The 22,485-nt window shown below is 40.6% G+C and overlaps 1 protein-coding gene across 1 annotated transcript in view; it reads right to left on the bottom strand.

Annotated features, from left to right (window-relative positions):
- Window positions 1-21,054, bottom strand: part of LOC149796112 (uncharacterized) — a 54,081-nt gene extending 33,027 nt beyond the window's left edge. Inside the window, exons 1-3 of the mRNA XM_089964196.1 lie at window positions 20,565-21,054; window positions 20,131-20,336; window positions 19,112-19,466 (exon numbers count right to left, since the gene is read on the bottom strand). Of these exons, the coding sequence (XP_089820322.1) occupies window positions 19,112-19,466; window positions 20,131-20,336; window positions 20,565-20,652 (649 nt within the window). The 5' untranslated portion in view covers window positions 20,653-21,054. The remainder of the gene's footprint in view (window positions 1-19,111; window positions 19,467-20,130; window positions 20,337-20,564) is intronic.
- Window positions 21,055-22,485: the final 1,431 nt, after the last annotated feature.

Genomic DNA, 22,485 nt, shown 5'->3' with positions numbered 1-22,485 from the left:
TTTACAAACCTTCTGACGAAATATAGAGAATCAATTGCCGCAGATAATGCTGATGTAAACACAAGCATGAGACCTTTCGTTGAACATATTGTGTGTCGCCATGGGGACAGCTGATGCCTTCTACCAAACCGTTTGAAAACATTTTACTAATCGACTAATGAATGAAATATGTGCATTAGTAAATACCAAAAAGGTGTATAGTACAGTTTATCACCATGAAACAAACTGATGGCCTCGTGACCAATATGCTGTCTAGGTTTGTGTCAGATCACTATAAAAAATGGGACCAATTTATTCCTTATGGTTCATTTACCTAAAGAAAATAGCATTCAGGAGTCAACCGAAGAAACACCATTCTTCATAATGTACGGTCGGGACTTTCGTTTACCTATCAGTGTGGCTTGCCATAGCAGACACCAACATATTAAAATATAGATGAAGATAAAGCAAATGTCCTAACAAAATTAGAAGAAACATTCACTAGAGTCAAACAAAATATCGAATCAGCTGAAGAAAAACAGAAATTTTCAAAAAGGTCAAATTGCAAAAAGAACGTGAATTCAACATAGGCAATGAATATATCACCAGCCGATAAGCCAGGCCTCTGTGTGAAATTATTGCGCCCGTGCAGTCGTCCATACGTGCAAAAATATCACCTGTGAACTATAATTTTGAAAGTCCTGACAATAAACAGGCTAAATAGTTTCCCTTATTGTTTCTAGAGGCACCACGTACACTAAAATTTACAATGACATTGATACTGAGAATTATTAAGTGTAAGAACATCCATAAATTGTGGCAATACTTGACACTTTGTATACGAATGTCCCTGGTGGAGGTCAGAAAAACCTAAGTTTTTTCCGGTGCAAATATAATGCAAAGGACACAGCCTGTGTAGACCTGAGAAGGTTCCGTGTTAGCTTATCCAGGCATTTCAGGAAGAATACAATTAGCGAATATACGTTGCTAGCATGAAGATATGGTGGTTACAATGCATTTAACCTATTCACATATGACATTAAGTCAGAAATAACCCGTAAACACGATTTCATATAGATATGTATATTTTATGTTATACTGTTTTGCTACAATTATCTGTTTTAGTACTTATTTGAAATTGCTTGTACATTCCTTTTATTATATGTGTGACACTCTACTCTTGGGCAGCAGCAGGGAGGGCGAATCGGACATTTTGTTCAAACGTCATTTGGTTTAATTAATACTTTCTGCACTCAGCGGATCCGGTGTCGTCAGCGCCTGGTAAAAAAAAAAACGACGTCGTCGTCGGGGGATCGTCCAATCGTCATTTGGTTTAATTAATACCTTCTGCGCGCCGATCCCAGCGTCGTCAGCGTCCGGTAAAAAAGCGCGACGACCGCGTCGATGTCATCGCCCTCCCTGCTGCTAAGTGGCTACTCACAATTTAACCGAATATTTGGTCAAGTCCGATACGATATCGTGTCCGAGGATCATGTAAATTTATCGTTACAAATCCATGTGGGGTCGACTAGCAGGGAGGGCGAATCGGACATTTTGTTCAAACGTCATTTGGTTTAATTAATACTTTCTGCACTCAGCGGATCCGGTGTCGTCAGAGCCTGGTAAAAAAAAAACAACGTCGTCGTCGGGGGATCGTCCAAACGTCATTTGGTTTAATTAATACTTTCTGCACTCAGCGGATCCGGTGTCGTCAGCGTCCGGTAAAAAAGCGCGACGACCGCGTCGATGTCATCGCCCTCCCTGCTGCTAAGGGGCTACTTACAATGATCTTACAAACAGAGTGATCACTAACTCCTCCTCTTGTAGATCAATTAGGTTATTTGACTGATTGGTAAGTTTAAAATTAATTCTCGTTAAAAACCGATTATGGCATCGCATATAGACCGGATTAATCGGACTCTCAACGATTAAAAATCCCGGAGGGGCTGTTGGTGAAAATGAATAAAGGATATACCCCTGTTGAGCCTGATTTGATTGCTTGGTATCCACCTGGTAACTCCCTTCGATAACATCACACACTAGATTGATTGCTATCACAGACGTAATATTTACGTTGTATGGAGCAATATGCCTACCATCCTCTCCGTTATCATGTTTGAGGATAGTTGATGGGGCGAAAAAATCATTAAGAGATTTTCTTAGTTCTGGCGCGTTGTATCCTGGAAACTTGAAATCGGGTAAATTGGCTTCTGTGATATTATACTCGGTTAGGAATTTTTGTTTATTATCATCGCTGTTAGCAGATATTGTTTTAACGATTCGCTCATTGATATATTCCATGTCTCATATAAGTTGATTTAACACCTCAACGTGTTTTCGTGCTTTTGTTTTCCGTAGCTGTTCTAGTTGTAATTGGTAATTACGATTAATCTCGATAAAAGCATCAGTGATATCATTTAAACTAACTGTGACCACGGTGCATGATTCAGGAGTTTCCTTATACGGAAAATACCATTGCATGGTATTCCTGTTTTGAAATATAAACCTACTGGGTAATAACGTGCTTTTTATAACAGACAAATCATCTCGATACCGGGGGGTAATCTCATGATACGATTGCGCATTCGTGTGTAGGTCCGCGGCGATTCCATGAGGTGGATTCTTAGGCCATCCTAGTATGGTTCTTATTGAACTGTTATAAATATCAACAATATACCCCGGTGTGCTTATTTCAATCGTCGACGATAACGTCGGTTCATGAACCGTAATAGCGATTTTTGATTCTTTTCCTGTGATCGATTTTATCCTGCGTTGAAATTTTTTATTGATTTGTTCTATTTGGTATGACCCAGTTGGTATTGTAACCTCCTTCCAGTCTGGGGTCCCATCGGGTTTATTTGTCCATGCAAAAACCAGCGAGTTATTAGGTTGTTGTCCGTTAAATGCGTCCGCTCGGATATTAGGCCAACTGTGATATACTCGCAATTTTGCCAGCGCTATTTCCTTCACTGGAACCGGTGATGGGAAGTTCACACTGAATTCGGGTTTCGTTGATGTTATCGATATCATACTTGTTTGTACCGGAGTGGTGTTTTCCGCGATCCGTTGAAGTAATTGAAACCCTTCGGGGTTCAGCGACATTATTATTATTCGTTGTTTTTAGTGTCTAATTTTGACACCGAATATTAACAACCTGCTTGTTTTCAGGAGAATGTTTTAAGCCATTGAAGTGGTTTCCGGCTTCCAGTTGAAAATTTTCGATTTTTGACATCGCGGAGCCATACAACTGGACCATCGTGGAGAATTCAACATCGGATATGAACGAATTATCAATCGACAACGAGATCAACCCGGATAATTTCGAGTAAGCGTCGGATACTATTTGATGTTTTACTGTATACTCGTTGAGTTTTTTCTGAGAACACGATGATATCTTTCTAGTGATTGCGTTGGCGACTCCAGCAATTGTTGTCGCCGCGGAGATAGCGATTGGAACAGCGATCGGGGCCATCATGGTCACCGTGGATAAAATGACACCGGTACCGGCTACTATACCGGACACCGAGTACACGGCCACGTCGATGGCGGTTATTTTACGACGGTATTTTTTTATTTTTGCGCGGTATTGTTCGGAAAGCGTTTTTAAGCTCGCGGAGAATTCTTTTACGGTATCGAATCGATATTGATGTGACGTCGGTGATACCTCTGATTCAATTACCCTGGTGGTCATTTTATTTTAAAAGAGCTAGTGTTTTCAATTACTCACTTAGATCCACTACAAATTCCACATACCATGTGATGTCTGCCCTAAATAGACTGCTATCAACGGCTTTAATTATAAACCGTTCGATTGTATCCTTGTCAATGATTGTTGATATTGTATTGTTAAACCCGGATGAACTCGGCGATGATATACTGAACTGCATCTCCGAAATCAATGTCAATCGATAAATGCCCTTAACAATTGCGGTGATATCTATTGCATTACGCGTAGGAGTCCAATCGAATGATCCGTATTGAACCGTGTATACGCTATTGCCGATGCTCCCATGAGGTGTTTTCATTTTTTCGAGTTGCTCTGTCATTCTAGGTAGTCTGTCTTTAATCGCTTCAACATCAGTTTTGATTGTTCCTATTTCCCGTGTATTCTCGGTCATACTTTTTTTGTTCGCTGCAACATCAAGTTTGATCGTTCCTATTTCCCGTGTATTCTCGGTCATACTTTCTTTGTTCGCTGAAACATCAAGTTTGATCGTTCCTATTTCCCCTTGTATTCTCGGTCATACTTTTTTTGTTCGCTGCAACATCAGTTTTGATTGTTTTTATTTCCCCTCCATACGCGTCTATACTTTTTTTGTTCGCTGCAACATCAGTTTTGACTGTTTCTATTTCCCCTGTATGCGCGTCTATATTCCTTTTGTTCGCTACAACATCAGTTTTGACTGTTTCTATTTCCCCTGTATGCGCGTCTATACTTTTTTTGTTCGCTGCAACATCAGTTTTGACTGTTTCTATTTCCCCTGTATGCGCGTCTATACTTTTTTTGTTCGCTGCAACATCAGTTTTGACTGTTTCTATTTCCCCTGTATGCGCGTCTATATTCCTTTTGTTCGCTACAACATCAGTTTTGACTGTTTCTATTTCCCCTGTATGCGCGTCTATACTTTTTTTGTTCGCTGCAACATCAGTTTTGATTGTTTCTATTCTCCATCCATGCGCGTCTATATTATTCTTGTTCGCTACAATATCAGTTTTGATCGTTCCTATTCTCCGTTCATGCACGTCTATACTAGTTCTGATCGCTGTAATATCAGTTTTGATCGTTCCTATTTCCCCTCCATACGCGTCTATACTTTTTTTGTTCGCTGCAACATCAGTTTTGATCGTTTTTATTTCCCCTCCATACGCGTCTATACTTTTTTTGTTCGCTGCAACATCAGTTTTGATTGTTCTTATTTCCCCTCCATACGCGTCTATACTTTTTTGTTTGCTGCAACATCAGTTTTGATCGTTCCTATTTCCTGTGTACGCGCGTCTATACTTTTTTGTTCGCTGCAACATCAGTTTTGATTGTTTTTATTTCCTGTGTATGCCCGTCTATACTTTTTTTGTTCGCTTCAACATCAGTTTTGATTGTTTTTATTTCCCCTCCATACGCGTCTATACTTTTTTTGTTCGCTGCAACATCAGTTTTGATTGTTTTTATTTCCTGTGTATGCCCGTTTATACTTTTTTTGTTCGCTTCAACATCAGTTTTGATTGTTCTTATTTCCCCTGTATGCGCGTCTATATTCCCTTTGTTCGCTTCAACATCAGTTTTGATCGTTCCTATTTCCTGTGTATGCGCGTCTATATTCCCTTTGTTCGCTGCAACATCAGTTTTGATTGTTCTTATTTCCTGTCCATACGCAGTGATATCATTTATAGTTGTTGTAATCTCATCCAGCTTGGTATTTTTTTTACCAAAGAATTTATCAAAGTTGTCATCGATCCTGTTAACATTTTTTCGTAACGTGTAAAATTGGCCCGACAGCGTTGTAAACTCCGAAATAGTATTTTTTATCCCCGCAAGATTCGGTTCGGTTACCGTCGGGGTCCCAAAAAAACTAGCGGTAGTGAGTTGTATATCGGTGACAGATTTTTTCACCTCGGTGACAGATTTTTTCACCTGCGTTTCAAGTTCGGTCACCGATCTATCTAACCTTGTAAAACCGTCTCGGATTAATGTTATCGTCGATAGATGTTCACCCGGTTTGAGTCGTCCGTCGCTGGTATACAGCGCGATAGCGTTCTCGGCGGCGTCACGCTGTCGTGTTAAAACGTCATCCAGCGACACATTACTGGATTTCAATTTACCCTGGCGGTCTTGAAATACAACTATTACACCTGGGTCAACACTGGTTAAGTTTAACGTATCGGCGATTTCATCCTCGATTAGTTTTTTTATGTCATCGGTGGCGGGCGTTTCCGTGGATTCTTTCAGCGCCGAAATAGGTCGTCCCCAAATATCAATCATCGTTATTGTAAAAAAAAAACGGTGTTTTTAATTAATCCGCCGGGCCTCTACGACCCCACTAGTGTATTCGTTTACAACCACATGAGGTGGTTTCCGCGATGATGAAATCGCCGCGAGTACGTTCAATACCTCACGGCCGCATATCGGTGGGTCACTTAATCGCTGTGTTGGCAGCGTGGAATAAAAAACCGGGGCTGAACACGCCCGGATATACCGCATGAACTCGTTCGGCGGGGCTAACCCGTATGAATCAAAATAGACGATTGCACGCGGATCAATCGCGTACGCAACCCAATGAGTTTCCGCTCCGGAGGACCCATCGAGGTTAATTATGCCGGTTTCAATATTCCTTGGTGCCGCCGGTAATTGATCCCTCATAAAAACACCTCTGAAGTTTTTTATCGCTAACGCGTCGGTGGCATCTATTAAATCAAAATTAGACATAGGAGTCATTAAACGGTTCCCGGTAGTCTTAGACCCTTTCCCGAGTACCATGAATACGGGGTTCCCGGTAGTCTTAGACCCTTTCCGGCCACGGATCGTTTTTTTTTTATAGCCTTTCCCGGTTGCCTTCTTCAATGCCATCCCCGCCGCGGTACCAACGGCTCCTAACGCCGCCGCCTTAGCCACTGCTGGTGCGGCCGCGACAATTAACGCTGAAATCGCAGCTAACAGCGGAAATATCCCACCGGTCTTTTCCATGTTTTTAATCGCTGCGGCCGAGAAATCTATTTGAATACCCTTTTTATTCTTCATCGCATCATTGAAATGTTTTATTTGACGCGCCGTCAACGATATCTTATGATTACCACCTGCCATCTGTGACGGCTTCAGCGTTATTGTGGTTCCGCATTGTTTAGCCGACTTTGATCGTAATTTCTTGACTTGGCCATCAGTCAACTCTACACTGACAACACTATACGACATTTTATTGTAAACGCGTTTGTGTTTTCAATTACATGTTTTCCACTGGCGCATCAACGATTCTCATTCGTCCACCAACACCTTCTAGCAGCATTGATTTATCGCTGAGAATGACAGCAACCGCTCTATAATCGGCACCACCCGGGGATATACGAGCTCGGAAGTGTATATCAACGACGGATTGTCTCGTTAAATCAAGATGTTCCAACGAAAAATAATAAATCGGATACAGGTTTTTAAAATCAAGTTGTGATATTTGCAAACCAGTGTCGACGTTTTGATCACGACCCGTATATGACAGCAATCGATGATACACACGTGCGATATGGTTGTCGCCGTAATTAAGCTGTATATCCTCGGATGGTTCCTGTTGTCCGTTTATTCTCAGCGAAACATCCCTGACTCCTAATTGATCAAATATGATATGGCTGCGTTCTTGATTACCCAATCGTTCCCTATTCTGTAGCGCTATAAAAATATGACGTGGGGCTGAAACACCCTGTTTTGATGCCAAGTGCCATGTAAATGTATCAGCGACATTATCCTCTTTAGCATCAGTTGTTACCGCTAGCCAACTCAACAACGATTTTCCCCCCTGTTCCATAAATGATAACAATCGTGCTTCCGTGGTAACTGGTGGGGTCAACACCGGCATCCACAATGCTATTTTAGTTAAAACGACTTTACCGTCATCGACGCCAGCAGCACGCCATATTGCATTGTTATCATCACCCCTTCGCGTTAGCGCGATTGTATGCTTAGCCCCATAGATAACTTTTCTGACATTTCTGCAAAATCCGAATATGTGATGGAGTGGAATCGCGCATGAAAACTGTCGGCGTTGTCCTTGCAACATCCCTACTCGTGTTGCGAATCCCATATTGTAATTATCGTTAATACTTTTCATAACAGTGAAATCAGCGCCTGGTCTTGCGCTGCGGTCTGGGTTAGCTGCTTCAGCCTGTGGGTCAACTGCGGTATCTCTTTCCGCCAGCACGTTAATGTACTGAAGATGATCAGCGTTATTAGTGGTATCCTTCGCGAACATTATAGATGGGCCCGCCGATCTTGTATAATCATCCGAGTATCTCGCTAACCCAATTATCGTCGTTGCAACATCAACCTCGCGTTCTATTGATTCAATTTCTACCCGTCAATAAGATATCTGGCACTCTCAAATAACGCCATGATACCGTTGTTGACGAAGCCAACTCGAACACGAGGGTCATTTGCGTATGGTGTATTAGCGGCAACATTTGTCACGAGTTCTCCCTCAATTTCGATAAACGCTTCACACGGCAAAAAGTATTTACTGGTATCTTGGACTTGAAGTTCAATTCGCGATCGTAGGTCGGCTTGTGGTGGTTGATAGGAATAAAATTGATAATCACGGACAGAATCATCCCTGCGCACTGGGGCATCCATATCAAACGCGGGATCAGCGGTTCGCGCAAACATTTTATTATTTATCATGTTGATGTTTTCAATTGCAATTCATCAACGTCGCTTTCGTCGTAAATTCTTTGAATTCTGTTTAAGACCACTTCCCGCTATTGCGTTCATGAGCGCGTTGGTTGCCGCAACGGCGGATGGCTGATCCGCCAATGGCGAAGCCATCGTCGCTAGTTTTTCTTCCACGGCGTTATTTATTACCCTGCTGACATTTGCAGGCATCACTGTCGTTGATGGCATCACCGGTGGTTTCTGTTTTCTTTTTCTCACCAACGACATTAGTTTGTCCTTTGCTGCAAGAAACGCCTTTCCGGCAACATCTCCAATAGCGCTGATTCCCTTATCACGAATAACATCAATAGCCTTCATTCCTAATTGTTTGGCTAACGGCGCCACTTTTGGAGTCATTCTTGTAAATAACCCCGCAATGGTGCTACCGAGGCCATCTCCATAGTACGCGCGGTAAACAGGCAATCGCGAGTTTACCACGTAGACGAGTACTGGTTTATCATGGTTGTAATGTATGATCATCTTTATTATAAAAACACCAGTTTTCCAATTAATCATCCACGAGTTCGTCTATGAGCGTTCGATATGCATTAATGTCCATGATACCGCCTGCAAATAACCGCTTGCAAATATCAGCGGCCTCATTGATTATTTCCGGAGAGTTATTTCCGGCTCGTTTTCCTCCGATTAGTACTTCCAGCCGTGATATATCACTGAGAACACTATCAGGACAAGCGTTTTCAACCACACTGCTGTATCCTTTTCCTTTTTATGGTTTTGCACTTTTAACCTCATCGAGGAATGATTTGTAATCGGGATCACCACGTGGTACCGCATTCTCATGTTTACTCGCTAAATACACTATTCTTGCCCAATCCTTTATCTCCCTTACATTTTCCTCGTAACCGCTATTGATATGCTTCTTATCTCGTGTGCTCTTAGCAAAATTTGTGGCAGTAAAATTAACTAATTCTTCCCTGCTGAGGCCTCTAATTTTATCTATTGTGTCCTTTTTAAGTACATTACGGGGTATATTCCCCCCTTTCTCTTTTTTTTCCTGTATTTCTTCCGGTATTTCTTCCGGTATTTCTTCTTCTGGTTCTCTTGCGGTAGCACCTAGTTCTTCTTCGTCGGCCATTGTAACATAAGGTTCTTGTGGGTCCATTATAGCGAGTGGTGGTGACCTCCGTGTTGTAGCAACCGCTATTTTCGCAGGAAGTGTTTCTAAAGACCTTTTTGTTTGTTCGGTCCGAGCCGCTATCTTTTCAAGTACGCCAAGCAGTGACGCCTTTTTCTTTCTTTCTTCGTCGGGAATATCCCCGTATATCGCTGTTTTCACATCCTTGGTTGCACTCGTTATCGGAGCAAAGAGTTGTTCACTTCCAACAGTAAAATCAGTTTGTAGTTGCTGCCGCGTTTGAAGTTGTTCTCGGACCCTGTCTCGTAACGGTATGAGTAGTAAGTGATTCGCCTACCATTATTGCAAATTGCTCCGCAATTTCTAATTTCCCGCCGAGTGTGGCGGGGGGGATATGTATACCATCGGGGGCTCCACGGAGTTTTCGTCTATAATCCTTCTAATGTTTTTGATCTTACTAGAAATCTCCCGGCGTCGTTCATAAACACGTCCAAGTTTTTTTCGTATTATTTCAACGGGAGTGAATAGTCCAATGAATGCATTTACGTCATTGTGGTACAAGTTTTCATTAATCGTATGTTGTAATCGTTTTATAAAAAAGTACTCGCGGGCCAGGGTAAAACGCCCCCGTTTCGATTGTTCGTTAATAATCTCATAATCGGATAATATTTTTTCGCTGTTGAGACCATCAGATAATTCAATTCCTTGATTTTTTAATTTTGAAATCTCGGTTAATATATTATTGATGTCTTCGATATTCATATTCTTATAAAACATCTTATTTTTAAATAAAAATAAAATTATTTTACAAAATGAACCCCGCGCAGTGTGTTATTTATTACTATTGATAGTATTTAAACATAAAAGAGGTATTACAGACAATTCGTCATGGTGACCTTATTTGTGTACGAAAATCGAATTCTGTGTCCGGTCCTTTTTGAGATTGCTGTTTGATATACTCGTTCTGCTACTTTTCGTATTGAGGCGATACAAATGTCAAAGTATCTACTGGCTTCATTCATCGACTGAAAAGTTTTTTCTTCGTGAGTTGTTGTATCAAACGATTTGACGCTCTTTGCTTTTTTTGCGTGCTTCCCTGTTTTACCTTTTTTGACATTCTGACTTTGAGTAATGGACTGTAGGTTTATAAGAGAATTATTTAGACGATCAGAATCAATGTGATCAATAACGAAACCATTCTCGATTGGCCCCTTAAACGTTTCATATACCACCCTGTGAACAAAATACTTCTTCTTTCCGGCACCAAATGTCAAATACCCCTGATTATTTACGGTACCAACCGGCTTCTTCAGTCTGCGGTTTCTAACAACGCCGTCGCGAGATGCCTCGTAATTAACGAGCACAGGATGCGGCTGAAATTCTTGGTCCATTTGTATAATAATACTACTTGTCTAATTCATTATTTGGTTTAATTATAAATCTTTCAATGTAGTCCTGAGGAGTTTTGATGATTTTGTCCTTGACGGAGTCAGCGGTGGGGTCAATGACGGCGTTTTTAATTCGTTTGTCATATCAGCGTTTTAACTCCCTGTATCGCTTTCCGCCACAATTGATACATAATTGTGATTTACCACGCACCCCAACGTGGCAAACCAAGCACGGGAGGGGGCCAAGAGAACCATTACGAACGCTTTGTAAATGATACCCGCAGAATTCACCTCTACATGATTTATTGCACGGGGTTGTCGACCCAATCATCAACCATTTGCAGTGATTCATTATACTATATTCTTTTATTTAAATACTTGTTTTAATTATATGGAGGAGGAGTTCAAGAAATTAGCAGCAATTAAGCCCTGGAAAAATATTAAATTCAATCTCGATAGAGTCCTCAAGGACACACCAAAAGCGTTAATAAACGATAGAACCCTGTTAAATAAAATACGCGATTGTATCAATGAATTCAAGCGTGACGGTGCATCTCATAGTTGGTCAACATTTGGAATTGATGGTGTTGTTGATGCTACCATGAACGACAAACGCGCGGCAACGATAACATCACAACTTGGCTCCAGCGAGTATTTCTTCAGAGTAAAATTCATTGTCCGGGTGGAATCAGGTAATTGGATCATACGTGATAAATTTGAACCAGTTCTCAGCGACAAGAAAACAGTCACTGTTAGCCGCGACTCCAAGCCGGGGTTGTTAACCGGAATTGACAGACCATACTATGAACGAGCGTATCCTGAAACAGCAGTTGTTTATGGAATATACCCGTTAAATAAGAAACCTGATATCGGAAAACTAGCGCCGATGAAACAGTCAACGGGGATAAATTGTGTAGCAGAACGAATAATAGAGCATTTTACAAATGCATGTCGAGGAAACAAATTGACTGATCTACGGCGTAGCAAAATCAACCAGTGGGAGGAGACAGTGCGCAAGCGTGGAGCAACCATCAGCGACATAGCGAGATTAGAAACGTCTTTGAGATTTCCAATAACCGTTACAACGATAACCGGTGAAGTATTGTACGAATCAAAGTATAAATCAAAGGGAGCCCCAATTAAAATTATTGATCATAACGAACACGCGTGGACGCCCGCGATCACAGTATTTCCACGGGATAGAACAGTAAAGTATATCCCGGGGGGATTCCTGGAAGAGAACGGTTTTCTCGCGGAGAGGAAACTATTTGATGCTATTGCTTGTTTGTGTAAAAACGACCCTGTATCAGTGTGGTTACTTCGCAGCGCTGAAAACGATGCGGATACCTTTGATCAGTTTGTAAGACCAAACGGTGAATTATACCGCACTGAAGCGTTTCACAACAAGATGAAAAAAACCGCCATAGAATTTGAGGAGCATGATGAACAACTGCTAACAAATTGTTTTACGATTCCATCGGTTGCGGCTCATGTTGCAGCAAGAAAAAATGCGTGGAGTCCAACACGCAAGGAATTTCTACCGGATGTACAATCCAGTTGTTTGGAATACTATCACGGTGGACTATGGAACACTGAATACAGCCGCGACGCTATGATTTCCGTTGATATGGTTGCCTGTTATCCAGCGAGTTTTCTCGGGTATGGATCCGCCGCTGAGTACTTTAAACGATTTGGACACCCCAGACATGAAATGAGTCGTGTTGCTATCAATGGACCACTGCATGATTTTGATTTAACCGGATTCGCTCGCATAGTATCATTTGAATTCGCGGCAGGACTTCATCGCTGTTGTTATATTTGGATCGGTAGACACATGGCTGAAAAGAAGTGGCTGCCAATAGCGCTGCTACGGTATATGATTGATTGTAAAATGCTAGTTTCGTTGATTGTCAGTGACGCGATTATATCATACCGGGCGCAGACTGAAGTCTGGTTACCAGAACCGGAGCGTCTAGATAGCATAATTGACGAGTCCAGAAAACACATTGATGCCGACGAGGAATATATCATCGAATGGTCCAAAAAGATATTCAACCAACGAAACAGAGAGGCAAAAGATCTCGGTAGAAGAATAATTGGTAAGTTCACACAAGGTGGAAAAAACTGCGATTACAAACGATATTGCTCACGGCTGATTATAGATGACGCAGAATATGATTTCGTAATCAAGGACGCAGTGGCGAAAAATAAATACGTGAACTGTAAAACAGCTTTCTTGTCCAATGGAACAAGGTTGGGTACAGTTGTTACCTACAGCGACGGAGACAGCCCAGCATACCCGCATTTGAGGGCGTCTATGCTGGGTTATGCTTGCATAAATTTATTCTCGATGATAAATAGATTTCCCGACACCGCAGTTAGAGTTGCGATTGATTCATTTTATATTGACGTAAAGTATAAGGGAAACATAGCCGAGTTTACTAGTCCGGACGAGAGTTGGGGCACATAGAGAATTAAAAAAGAAATACGACGCGATTATTCCCCGTCAGCAGATGTCACCGTTGAGAACAACTACTTACGCGGTGATAAATTGTCAGAATGGTCTAATGCACCACCGTGTTCTGATCCAATTTGTAGGCACAAAACGGTTTATTTAAGCGGCTGTGGCGGGTCAGGAAAGACGACTCGGGCAATTGAATTATTTCGAACGCGGGCAAGTATAATTGTGCTTACACCGACCCATAGACTAGCGCGAGAGATAAAACAACGAAATGTTGACGCCGTTACTTATCACAGCTTTTTTCGATACAGCGGCGGTGAGTGGACTCCTGATCGAATGGGGGAAAAATTTATTCCTGAGGTTATCATCTGGGATGAGATATGTACTGTTTCGTTAGATGTTTTACAAATGTTTCTTGATTGGTTGCTGCTCGCGAATACAGCGGTGATAATGTGTGGGGATCATGGCCAACCACCACCATTTGTCGGCGAGGGTCCACATGATTGGTTAAAGGGTTTTGTGGACTATTATGAAGAAACCGATACTGATTACCGAGCACTTGATGAACAACTGCGTGAGGTTAAGAAATTAATCAGATTACAGCCGGATAGAATTCAATGTGAAATAATTCGCGAGGTGATTCCGGAAACGCCGTTAAATGAATTCTGGGAAACATGGAGACCAAACGATTTGATTGTAGCGAGTAGAAAGATAGTCAGAGACACACTTCAGCAAAAGTTGTTTACGTTGCATAAGGAAAAGTTTCCAACGCGCCCAGTGCCGTTATGTTATAGACCCGCGGATACACGGCGGCAAAACATTGAAGTTGAAATTCCGGGCCCAACAGCGTCAGGGACAAAAAAACAAATTCTCGTGCTGAATGATATCGTGCTCGTTGATATCAGCGTCGTCGAGGACGCGCTACGTGCTGATAAATCCCCGTGGACGCTAGGATACGCAACAACAATACATTCCTCGCAGGGACTAACCATCACCGACACAATTGTTTGGATGGTTGATAATCGCATCGAATGGTCAAATCTAGTCTATCTTGCAGTGTCCAGAGTACGGAGGATAAATCAGCTTCGAAGAATTGTTATTGACGGAGTCACCGACGGAGTCACTGACGGAGTCATCGATGCAAGCGTCATTGATAGAAAACTCTCGGGTTACCGCCAACAGGATAAAAAAAAACAGCGGCGTTTTGATATTGATGCCGAATTAATAATTGCGTTACGACAACAACAGAATAATCACTGCGCGAGTTGTAATTGTATAATGAGTTGGCGTTATTCAAATAAAGACGCTCGCCAATTTACCGTGGACAGGATCGATAACAGTCTCGGTCATGTCAAAAACAATGTGAGATTAACCTGTCTTGAGTGCAATAGACGCAACGGCGCTAGTTAAGACCACGCGGGGGCAATTGAGTATCGTCAGGTATCACTTGTAGTTGCTCGCGTGTAAACCCCCGCTGTGAGGCAGTTGAATCCAGTCTATAGATCGGTGGTCTACCAGTTGATCGTGTTATCGTTGATATGTTATGTGTGGTAACACTCCAAATAGGATCAGTAGCTCTTTTTTTACCGCCCTCAAGCTCTCCTGGTTCATACAGATATCTAACAGTGACATCGCCGAGAATCGGCTTGGAAACGCTATTTAATTTTGATCTTCCGGGTATATACTTTTTTTTAATCGCGTCGCTGGGCTTCATGTTGATTGCTCGGGTAATCTCGTTATTTAACGCTGCAATTACGCCTGGCAACCTTTTAACCCATTCACGAGATCGTTTTTCTTGGATGAATTCCTTCGCGTATTGATACCCAAATAACCGTTCAGCAAGAGTCCGATTGAATCGTTCAACAATTGCCTGATCACGATGTAGCGCAGTATGACCTCGTCGTACCGCGACGCTATGATGTTTCAGCGTTGATAAAACAGCGCCGCGAAATTCACTACCAGGATCAACTTGCAATAGATTTGGCCAGCGCAGAAGACCTCTTCGATAAATCGGCTCAAACGCATCGGCTACTTCAGTTGCTGACTTTGTTTTTAACGGCTCCGCTTGTTTGTATCGACTCGCAACATCAACTACGGTTAGCGCGTATTTGTAACCGTTGTCATGCGGCAGAAATAGTATATCAGCCTGATGAACTTCATTAGGTACGCTGACATCAAAGCGCGAGAAGTTGATTTGTTTAGGCGGTGGTAGATAGATTTGCCATATAGCCTGTTTGGACAACCAATTAGCCGCAGTGGCCCTCGTTACTTTTGCAGCGCTTGCAAGCTTACCAATTGCGGCCTTCCCCTTCCAGTATCCTCTCGGAGAATAATAGATGGATTCCATGTTGTTATTATAAACGCTAGCGTTTTCAATTACCAGCGCGAGAAGCTCCGCTTCCAATCATTAATTTACCTTTCATAGCCGATTTTACCAACCATGAGGCCAATTTTTCTTTGAATGATTTATCAGGAATGGTATTTAACGCGTGAATTAATTTTACGTCCGCGATATGACGCTGTTGCAGATCGCTACTTTTGTAGTAAGCAACATCATGAGCATGACACGCCTTATCGATAGCGTTTATTGGATACTCACCAGGTTTGGGCTGATTTTGATCATCGAGTCTGATATCTAATCGTGTTCCGGGGCCACAGTAGCTATATCCTGGGAGGTGCTTTTCTCCTGGATACTTTGCCCACGGTGTTCCGGGGAGTTTTGATAACTTGGCTGCAATATCACCTCCTCGCTTTTTTTTAAAACATCCCCGGGTCTAACAGAAATAAATCTAAATTTCTTTGTACCGCATTGTACACACTTACCAGTAAGTGCCGATCTGTTATTTCTTGTTGTAACGGTTGTCATATCATTTGTGCCAGTACGCACTCTACACTTCACACAATATAGATCCATAATTTATGTATAGAGATATGAATATAATTGATTTTTCGGCAATTAAAACAAGAGAACCAGTTAAGCATGTTGCAGCGTTACCAAACTCGATCCGGATGATTATCATCGGACCATCTGGATCCGGCAAGACGCAATTGTTACTTAATTTAATAATGAGATGGATGAAGTGGGATAAGTTGTATTTAATCGCCCCTAGCGTAGATGATCAACGATGCTACGAGGTGTTGAAAGATTTCAACGAGAATGCATCAGCGATCGCTGAAAAAAATGTTATTGAGTTTATTACAGATATCAATGAAGCACCAGGTATTGATGATATTGATGGCGACGTTAACAATCTAGTCGTGTACGATGATGTTATGTTAGGCAATCAAAAAAACCCAGCTAGGATATTTTCCAGAGGCAGGCATAAAAACACCGACGTGATATATGTCACTCAACGATACACTCAGATTCCAAAAGTAATCAGAGACAACTGTAATATTCTTGCTGTATTCAACGGCGTCGATACACACACGCTACGAAATATTTGGCAGACATGGTGCTGCGGTGACATGGACTTTAATGTTTTTCGAAACTTTTTTAGTCATGCTCAGTCGACCCCACATGGATTTGTAACGATAAATTTACATGACCCTCGGACACGATATCGTATCGGACTTGACCAAATATTCGGTTAGTTGTAAATAACCACTTAGCAGCAGGGAGGGCGATGACATCGACGCGGTCGTCGCGCTTTTTTACCGGACGCTGACGACGCTGGGATCGGCGCGCAGAAGATATTAATTAAACCAAATGACGATTGGACGATCCCCCGACGACGACGACGTCGTTTTTTTTTACCAGGCGCTGACGACACCGGATCCGCTGAGTGCAGAAAGTATTAATTAAGCCAAATGACGATTGGACAAAATGTCCGATTCGCCCTCCCTGCTGCTTGGGCAAATGAATGAAATTCCTGACAATGCTTGTAAACACTGACGTGTGTAAATGTAATAAAAGACTCACGGTACTAATTCAGTTACCAAGGTAAACCTATGCAAACACCATGATATTAAAAATTCAATAACTTAAAAATTTTGAGTGCTCATGATCAAACATATATTTATCAGTATACATGAAACCTGGATGTCAGCTTCTGTGTTGAGGAAAAGATATGAGCCGCGGCATTTTCTGGAACTGCATGCGTTTGAAACATGTGATTTCAGTTCCGACCAAAGAGTCGGGTGCTAATTTTAGTAATGAGTGTTTCAAACTCAAGAATGTTAAAGGACTGAAATTCCATCAATAAAAAATGTCTCTATTTTTTCAGTTACAAATAGGATAAGCTCTCAAAAGATTCTTTTTCCTACAACATAACTTACATTGTTAACCAATCCTGGTCAGCCTAACCCATATATACTCTATTTTAGATCAACCCATTTCCAGGCCGGTTCCCATTTTTCCTTACCATTATCACCGTGTCTCCTAAAATATTCAAAGGATAATTAATCAGATCACATAATCTAGTGAGATTGACTGGTGAGGAGTCATCAAATGTAACTGACGTTAGATAAAATTTGTTCGCAATTCTCGCAAGGTGAAACTATGTTTAAGTTCACACATGTGTGTAGCAAGCAGTAGTGACTGAATGTATACATGGTTGGTGGTTGATTTGATTTAAATTAACACTGTTATACATGAAAATACTTATACGCAACTGGTCAATTATTTTATTTAACTCAACATTTAGGCCTCGTGTTACTGTATTTACTGAGCTTTTATTACTGATATTTATACTGTCATACTAAGTCCTACTACTAAAATTTTACATCAAACTTTTGCATGAAAATATCCCTTCCACCAAAGAAATTATATATTCTTCTATGTGACATTGACTGAGGGCAGCCATTATCTTTCGGAAGATATGTCACGGTACCCAACACACAAGCTAATTCTAATATTAATGGCGTCTCGGTGCCACAGACCAAGATAAGTATTAAGCTAATAGGGCCAAGATCCGAGACGAAAGGGCTGTGTCATAAAGACTGAGGAAGTAGAATTTAAAGATAGCAGGAATTAAGATCGGTTTTGATGTAGAAGACTGAGGTGTATTCGTTCATTATTCAATGCGTAGCTGTGTAATAACAAATAAAGGAATAATAAGAATATACCACGGTATAACAACGGCCTCATTGTGTAAAATTCCCATATAGGACAATATCCACCCAGAATTGCAGTAAAGCGTACAATCTAGTGAAATTAATAATGTTAAATTCTCATACTTACCAATAGCACCCCATAATTTGAAATTCAGGTAACCAACCCAAACTTCAACCCAACAACTGTTCGTCCCTTTATAGTAGGGCCTACATATAGTCCCCCATAGTGATCTAACTCATTTTTCAGTTCCAATAAACACCCATAGGGCTCCATGATATTAATTTTCTATAGGCTTCCATAATTCCGCAATCTCTTTTAACGCGGATTTCACGCTGGGTCCATGGTAGGAGATACAGCTACTATGTTATGCTGCAACGGTATGTTTTCTCCGGGAAAGAGAAGAAGTAATTTATTCGGCGTTTTCTTCTTTATATCCTTCAGTTTCATGATTTATGGAAGCCATCAAATGTATTGCGAAATTCCAAGCAACAGGCATTCCTGTAATTTTCAAATATTAATTTAAAATAATTATTCCTTTGAAAATTGTAAGTCAGGGTACAAAAAAAACCTCGAGTAAACAAAATATTTTAATGAAATCACGGCATTACGCTGTGTGGTAGTAGTAATTGATTATTGTGTACACAGGTATTATTATATATTTAACTTTACGTATTTGTTTCTTTATTTCTCTAATTATAGCCATTAATGGCCATCGCAAAACTCTTACATTGTATTGTAGAAGACCCACTTTTCATTATTCGCCGATCCTTCGATGAGGGAATAAGTCTTTCATACTGGACTTCTTCTAGTCTAGACGAAATACACGTCATTTTTATATGTCCCATGACTTCTTTATCCAAAAAGCAGAACAGAACGCAATTGCCAAAAGCCTGTGCACTATCTCCGATGCTTTGAGGAATTATAAGGAATGTCAGATTATCATCATGTTGGGAACATAATAATAGGAATCGGATTGTGCCCCAAATTCGAAGAAGCCACAAAAGCAACCACAGGTACAAAAAATGAGTGTCCTCATCCCTGAAATCTGCATTCAGCTCCCTCAGTCGACGTCGAGAAAGATACTGCAGATTAAAAACTGTTAAGTATATTGCAATAGATAAGATCCGTGAAATCAGTCTATATTATATGTATGTAGGTATTTAAGGATGGATGGATATATGGACTGATAGCTGGACCTCTTCAATATCAATACACGTATACAAACCATACAAAAGATCGGAATTGTATAATAGAATCCACAAAGACCGAGATATGTTAGAGTTCTTCATTATAAATATTGCGTAAGCAGCAGATATGTTTTATATACAAACTGCTAACATAAAATTTGTATCTGCATTAAGGGTTCGTGTATACTTTATTTACTAATTTTTCTGTATCTTCTTGAAAAATATGAACAGTATCCGAGGGTAACGTCGAATATATTTTAATTCTACTGTACCTTTAAATCAAAACATGTTTTGATGGCTTCTTTTTTTCTTGACGAATTCGCCGAAGGTAAACATTGACTGTAATAAATGTTAAAGCAAAATATATTTGCAAACGAATCCCTGCGATTAGTTCTAAATTTGGATTGTTGATGAAATTTAGATACACGCCCCCCACTCCATTTTGATTTCTATTCTGTAACTATGAAACGCTATACGTAACCCAGTTACCCGACCAGGTAACGTGGCATGATTGTTTTCTCGACCACAACCAATCAACATCCCATAGATTTCAACTTACCAGCTTTAACTTCAGCAGGACAAGGACGCTTAAGGACAATATATAGCACAGGATTTCCCATCCTTTTCCTGCTAGCAGCATCCATTCAATCGTCTTTGCACGAGTACTGTTACTTTCTTTAATCCAACACCACGTTCCTGTCACTGTATTGGTGCCAGAGCTAGGACCTAGAACACCTTGTGTATCTGCCAATAATGTGATCAGCCCTGGAAAGGAAGATATGACAGAATATTTGTATAATAGAGAATATGTAACATTCTTATAAAATTTATTAAATTTCCAGACGTTACCAATCAAAATAAGCAAATCTTTCATGACCACGATAGCAACAATTAATTAAAATGCGGTTGAACAGACTTTGAATTGATAATTGTGTATATCATAGCGAATCAATAAATAAGGATTTCAGTATAAGAAATAATTATGAACTTTACCTGGAATACCCCAGAAGATTACGTGGTACAAAATATTTAGTACGTTAGACCTTTTCCCGTGGCTCCGGAATTGAATGGACACCATCATGTGAGCTGTTATTACCAATGTCCAGAGAAATGATGAAATTGAGGCGAAAGTTGTAACGATGCTTTGGACATTGCAAATATCGTCATATCTACCATTTTTAGATAAATAATCAGTGCTTCCAACCAAGTTTCCTGATGCATTCAATAAGTCTGCGATCGTAAGCCACAACAGAAGCGTTCTCGGAAACTTCCGTACATGATTAATGTGCCAATACGTCCAAAAGATGACGAAAGCTCAAAATATTGACAAAAGAGAACTGACGATGGTGCAGCCTGCAGATGCATATTGTATGGTATTTATATTGGAATTATTACTCATGATGAAAATAAATTTAAGCGAGAATGTCACTACTATTTCGCCTTATGACAATCTTGCAATAACTATACTCAACTGACTGGTAGTGCTATATATTGTACAATATACACTGTGTATACTTCGTACTGTCTTGATATAATTTCACAATCACATTCTAATCTAAGCTGATTCGTTGTGGAAAACATGCGTGAATAAACAAAGTCATATTGTGGTTTGGTGGACATAACATTTATGTACAAAGAGATAGTCTACATCGCATATCGGGATATAAATGATACTAGATGATAGAGACTCTCTGATAAAACAATTTTTTACTCAAATTACGATACACAAACATATTCCTAGTATTTTTGAGCGATCCGGAAACACAGGCGTACATCTAAGTTTTCTTTACAAAAATTTACAATCTCAAGTTGTTTTCTGTTTATGTGTTTTTGTCATATTTGTTTTTACTTTCCACCTATATTTTATTTGGCCAAAGAACCCTTATTGACTGGACACAGTAAATTTCTCTTCTTTGTTTAGAACAGAATGATGCACGACCTCATGTCGATATAAATATTGTGAACATCAACAGTACACACTAAGTGATAAGTAGATAAAATGGTTAATACTATTACAAGCCAGGCGTCTATACTTGACCGAGCGGTGTCAATCCCAGGCGCGATTCCCGCTAGAAGTCATAGGTTTACCCCAAATTTCCAAAGACTTCCATACAACTTTATTTGTAAATTAGAAAGCCCGACGTGTCCACTCTATAAACAAATTTTACTCCAACCAATGCAAGACTACAGATTTCACAACTTGTCAAATATCTATCAACCGCACATCTGTATGGTTTCTCTTTGTTAGGTTTCCGTACCGGCAGCAGTTCACACCATATAAGCAATACAAGTATCCCTTAACACAGGGAACTATGTTAACTATGCCACCTTAGGCCAGTAAAACTAGGGTTTCCAATAACATTTCGCCAGTAGAACTGAACCATATTTGCCACCATGGCGACATAAACGGTATCTGCCGAGTCCCTTTTTGATTCCATCGTGTAATTTACTGGTTTACTACCGTAAATACTGCCACAGAAGTCACACCACGAATGTACACCACTAGATTTTAGTAGGGATATTGTCATTCCAGGGACACTCATTCGGTTTGGACCTAAATTCATTAGTAGTGAACTATGGCATCATGGAATCTCACTAACACTTTACTCCGTGACGTTTTCTCCTAGTAATTGGCTAATTATTTTGGGCAAAGGAACACTTATATTGCACCGAATTCCAATAATCAGATAAGTAATCACAAAAATTTAAGAATTCTTTGAAACGGGGCGCTATAACCAAATGCGCATACTCCAAAATTATTACAGTGCTATAGTCAGCGTTCTTTTGTCGATAGTAGTAAATGGGGGCACCTTGGCGTCAATGGGACTTACCATTAAAACATGGTCCCGGCACTTTGGCATCAAGGGGAATTTAACATGGGAATGTCACCTGGGGGTCAATGGAAATTGAACAT

Source organism: Sinohyriopsis cumingii, chromosome 7 (genome assembly GCF_028554795.1).
Source record: "Sinohyriopsis cumingii isolate HCF-2022 chromosome 7, ASM2855479v2, whole genome shotgun sequence".
In the NCBI taxonomy this organism is placed as follows: Eukaryota; Metazoa; Mollusca; class Bivalvia; order Unionida; family Unionidae; genus Sinohyriopsis; species Sinohyriopsis cumingii.
Note: the sequence above shows the minus strand (reverse complement) of the source record. Positions and strands in the feature narration are given on the sequence as shown.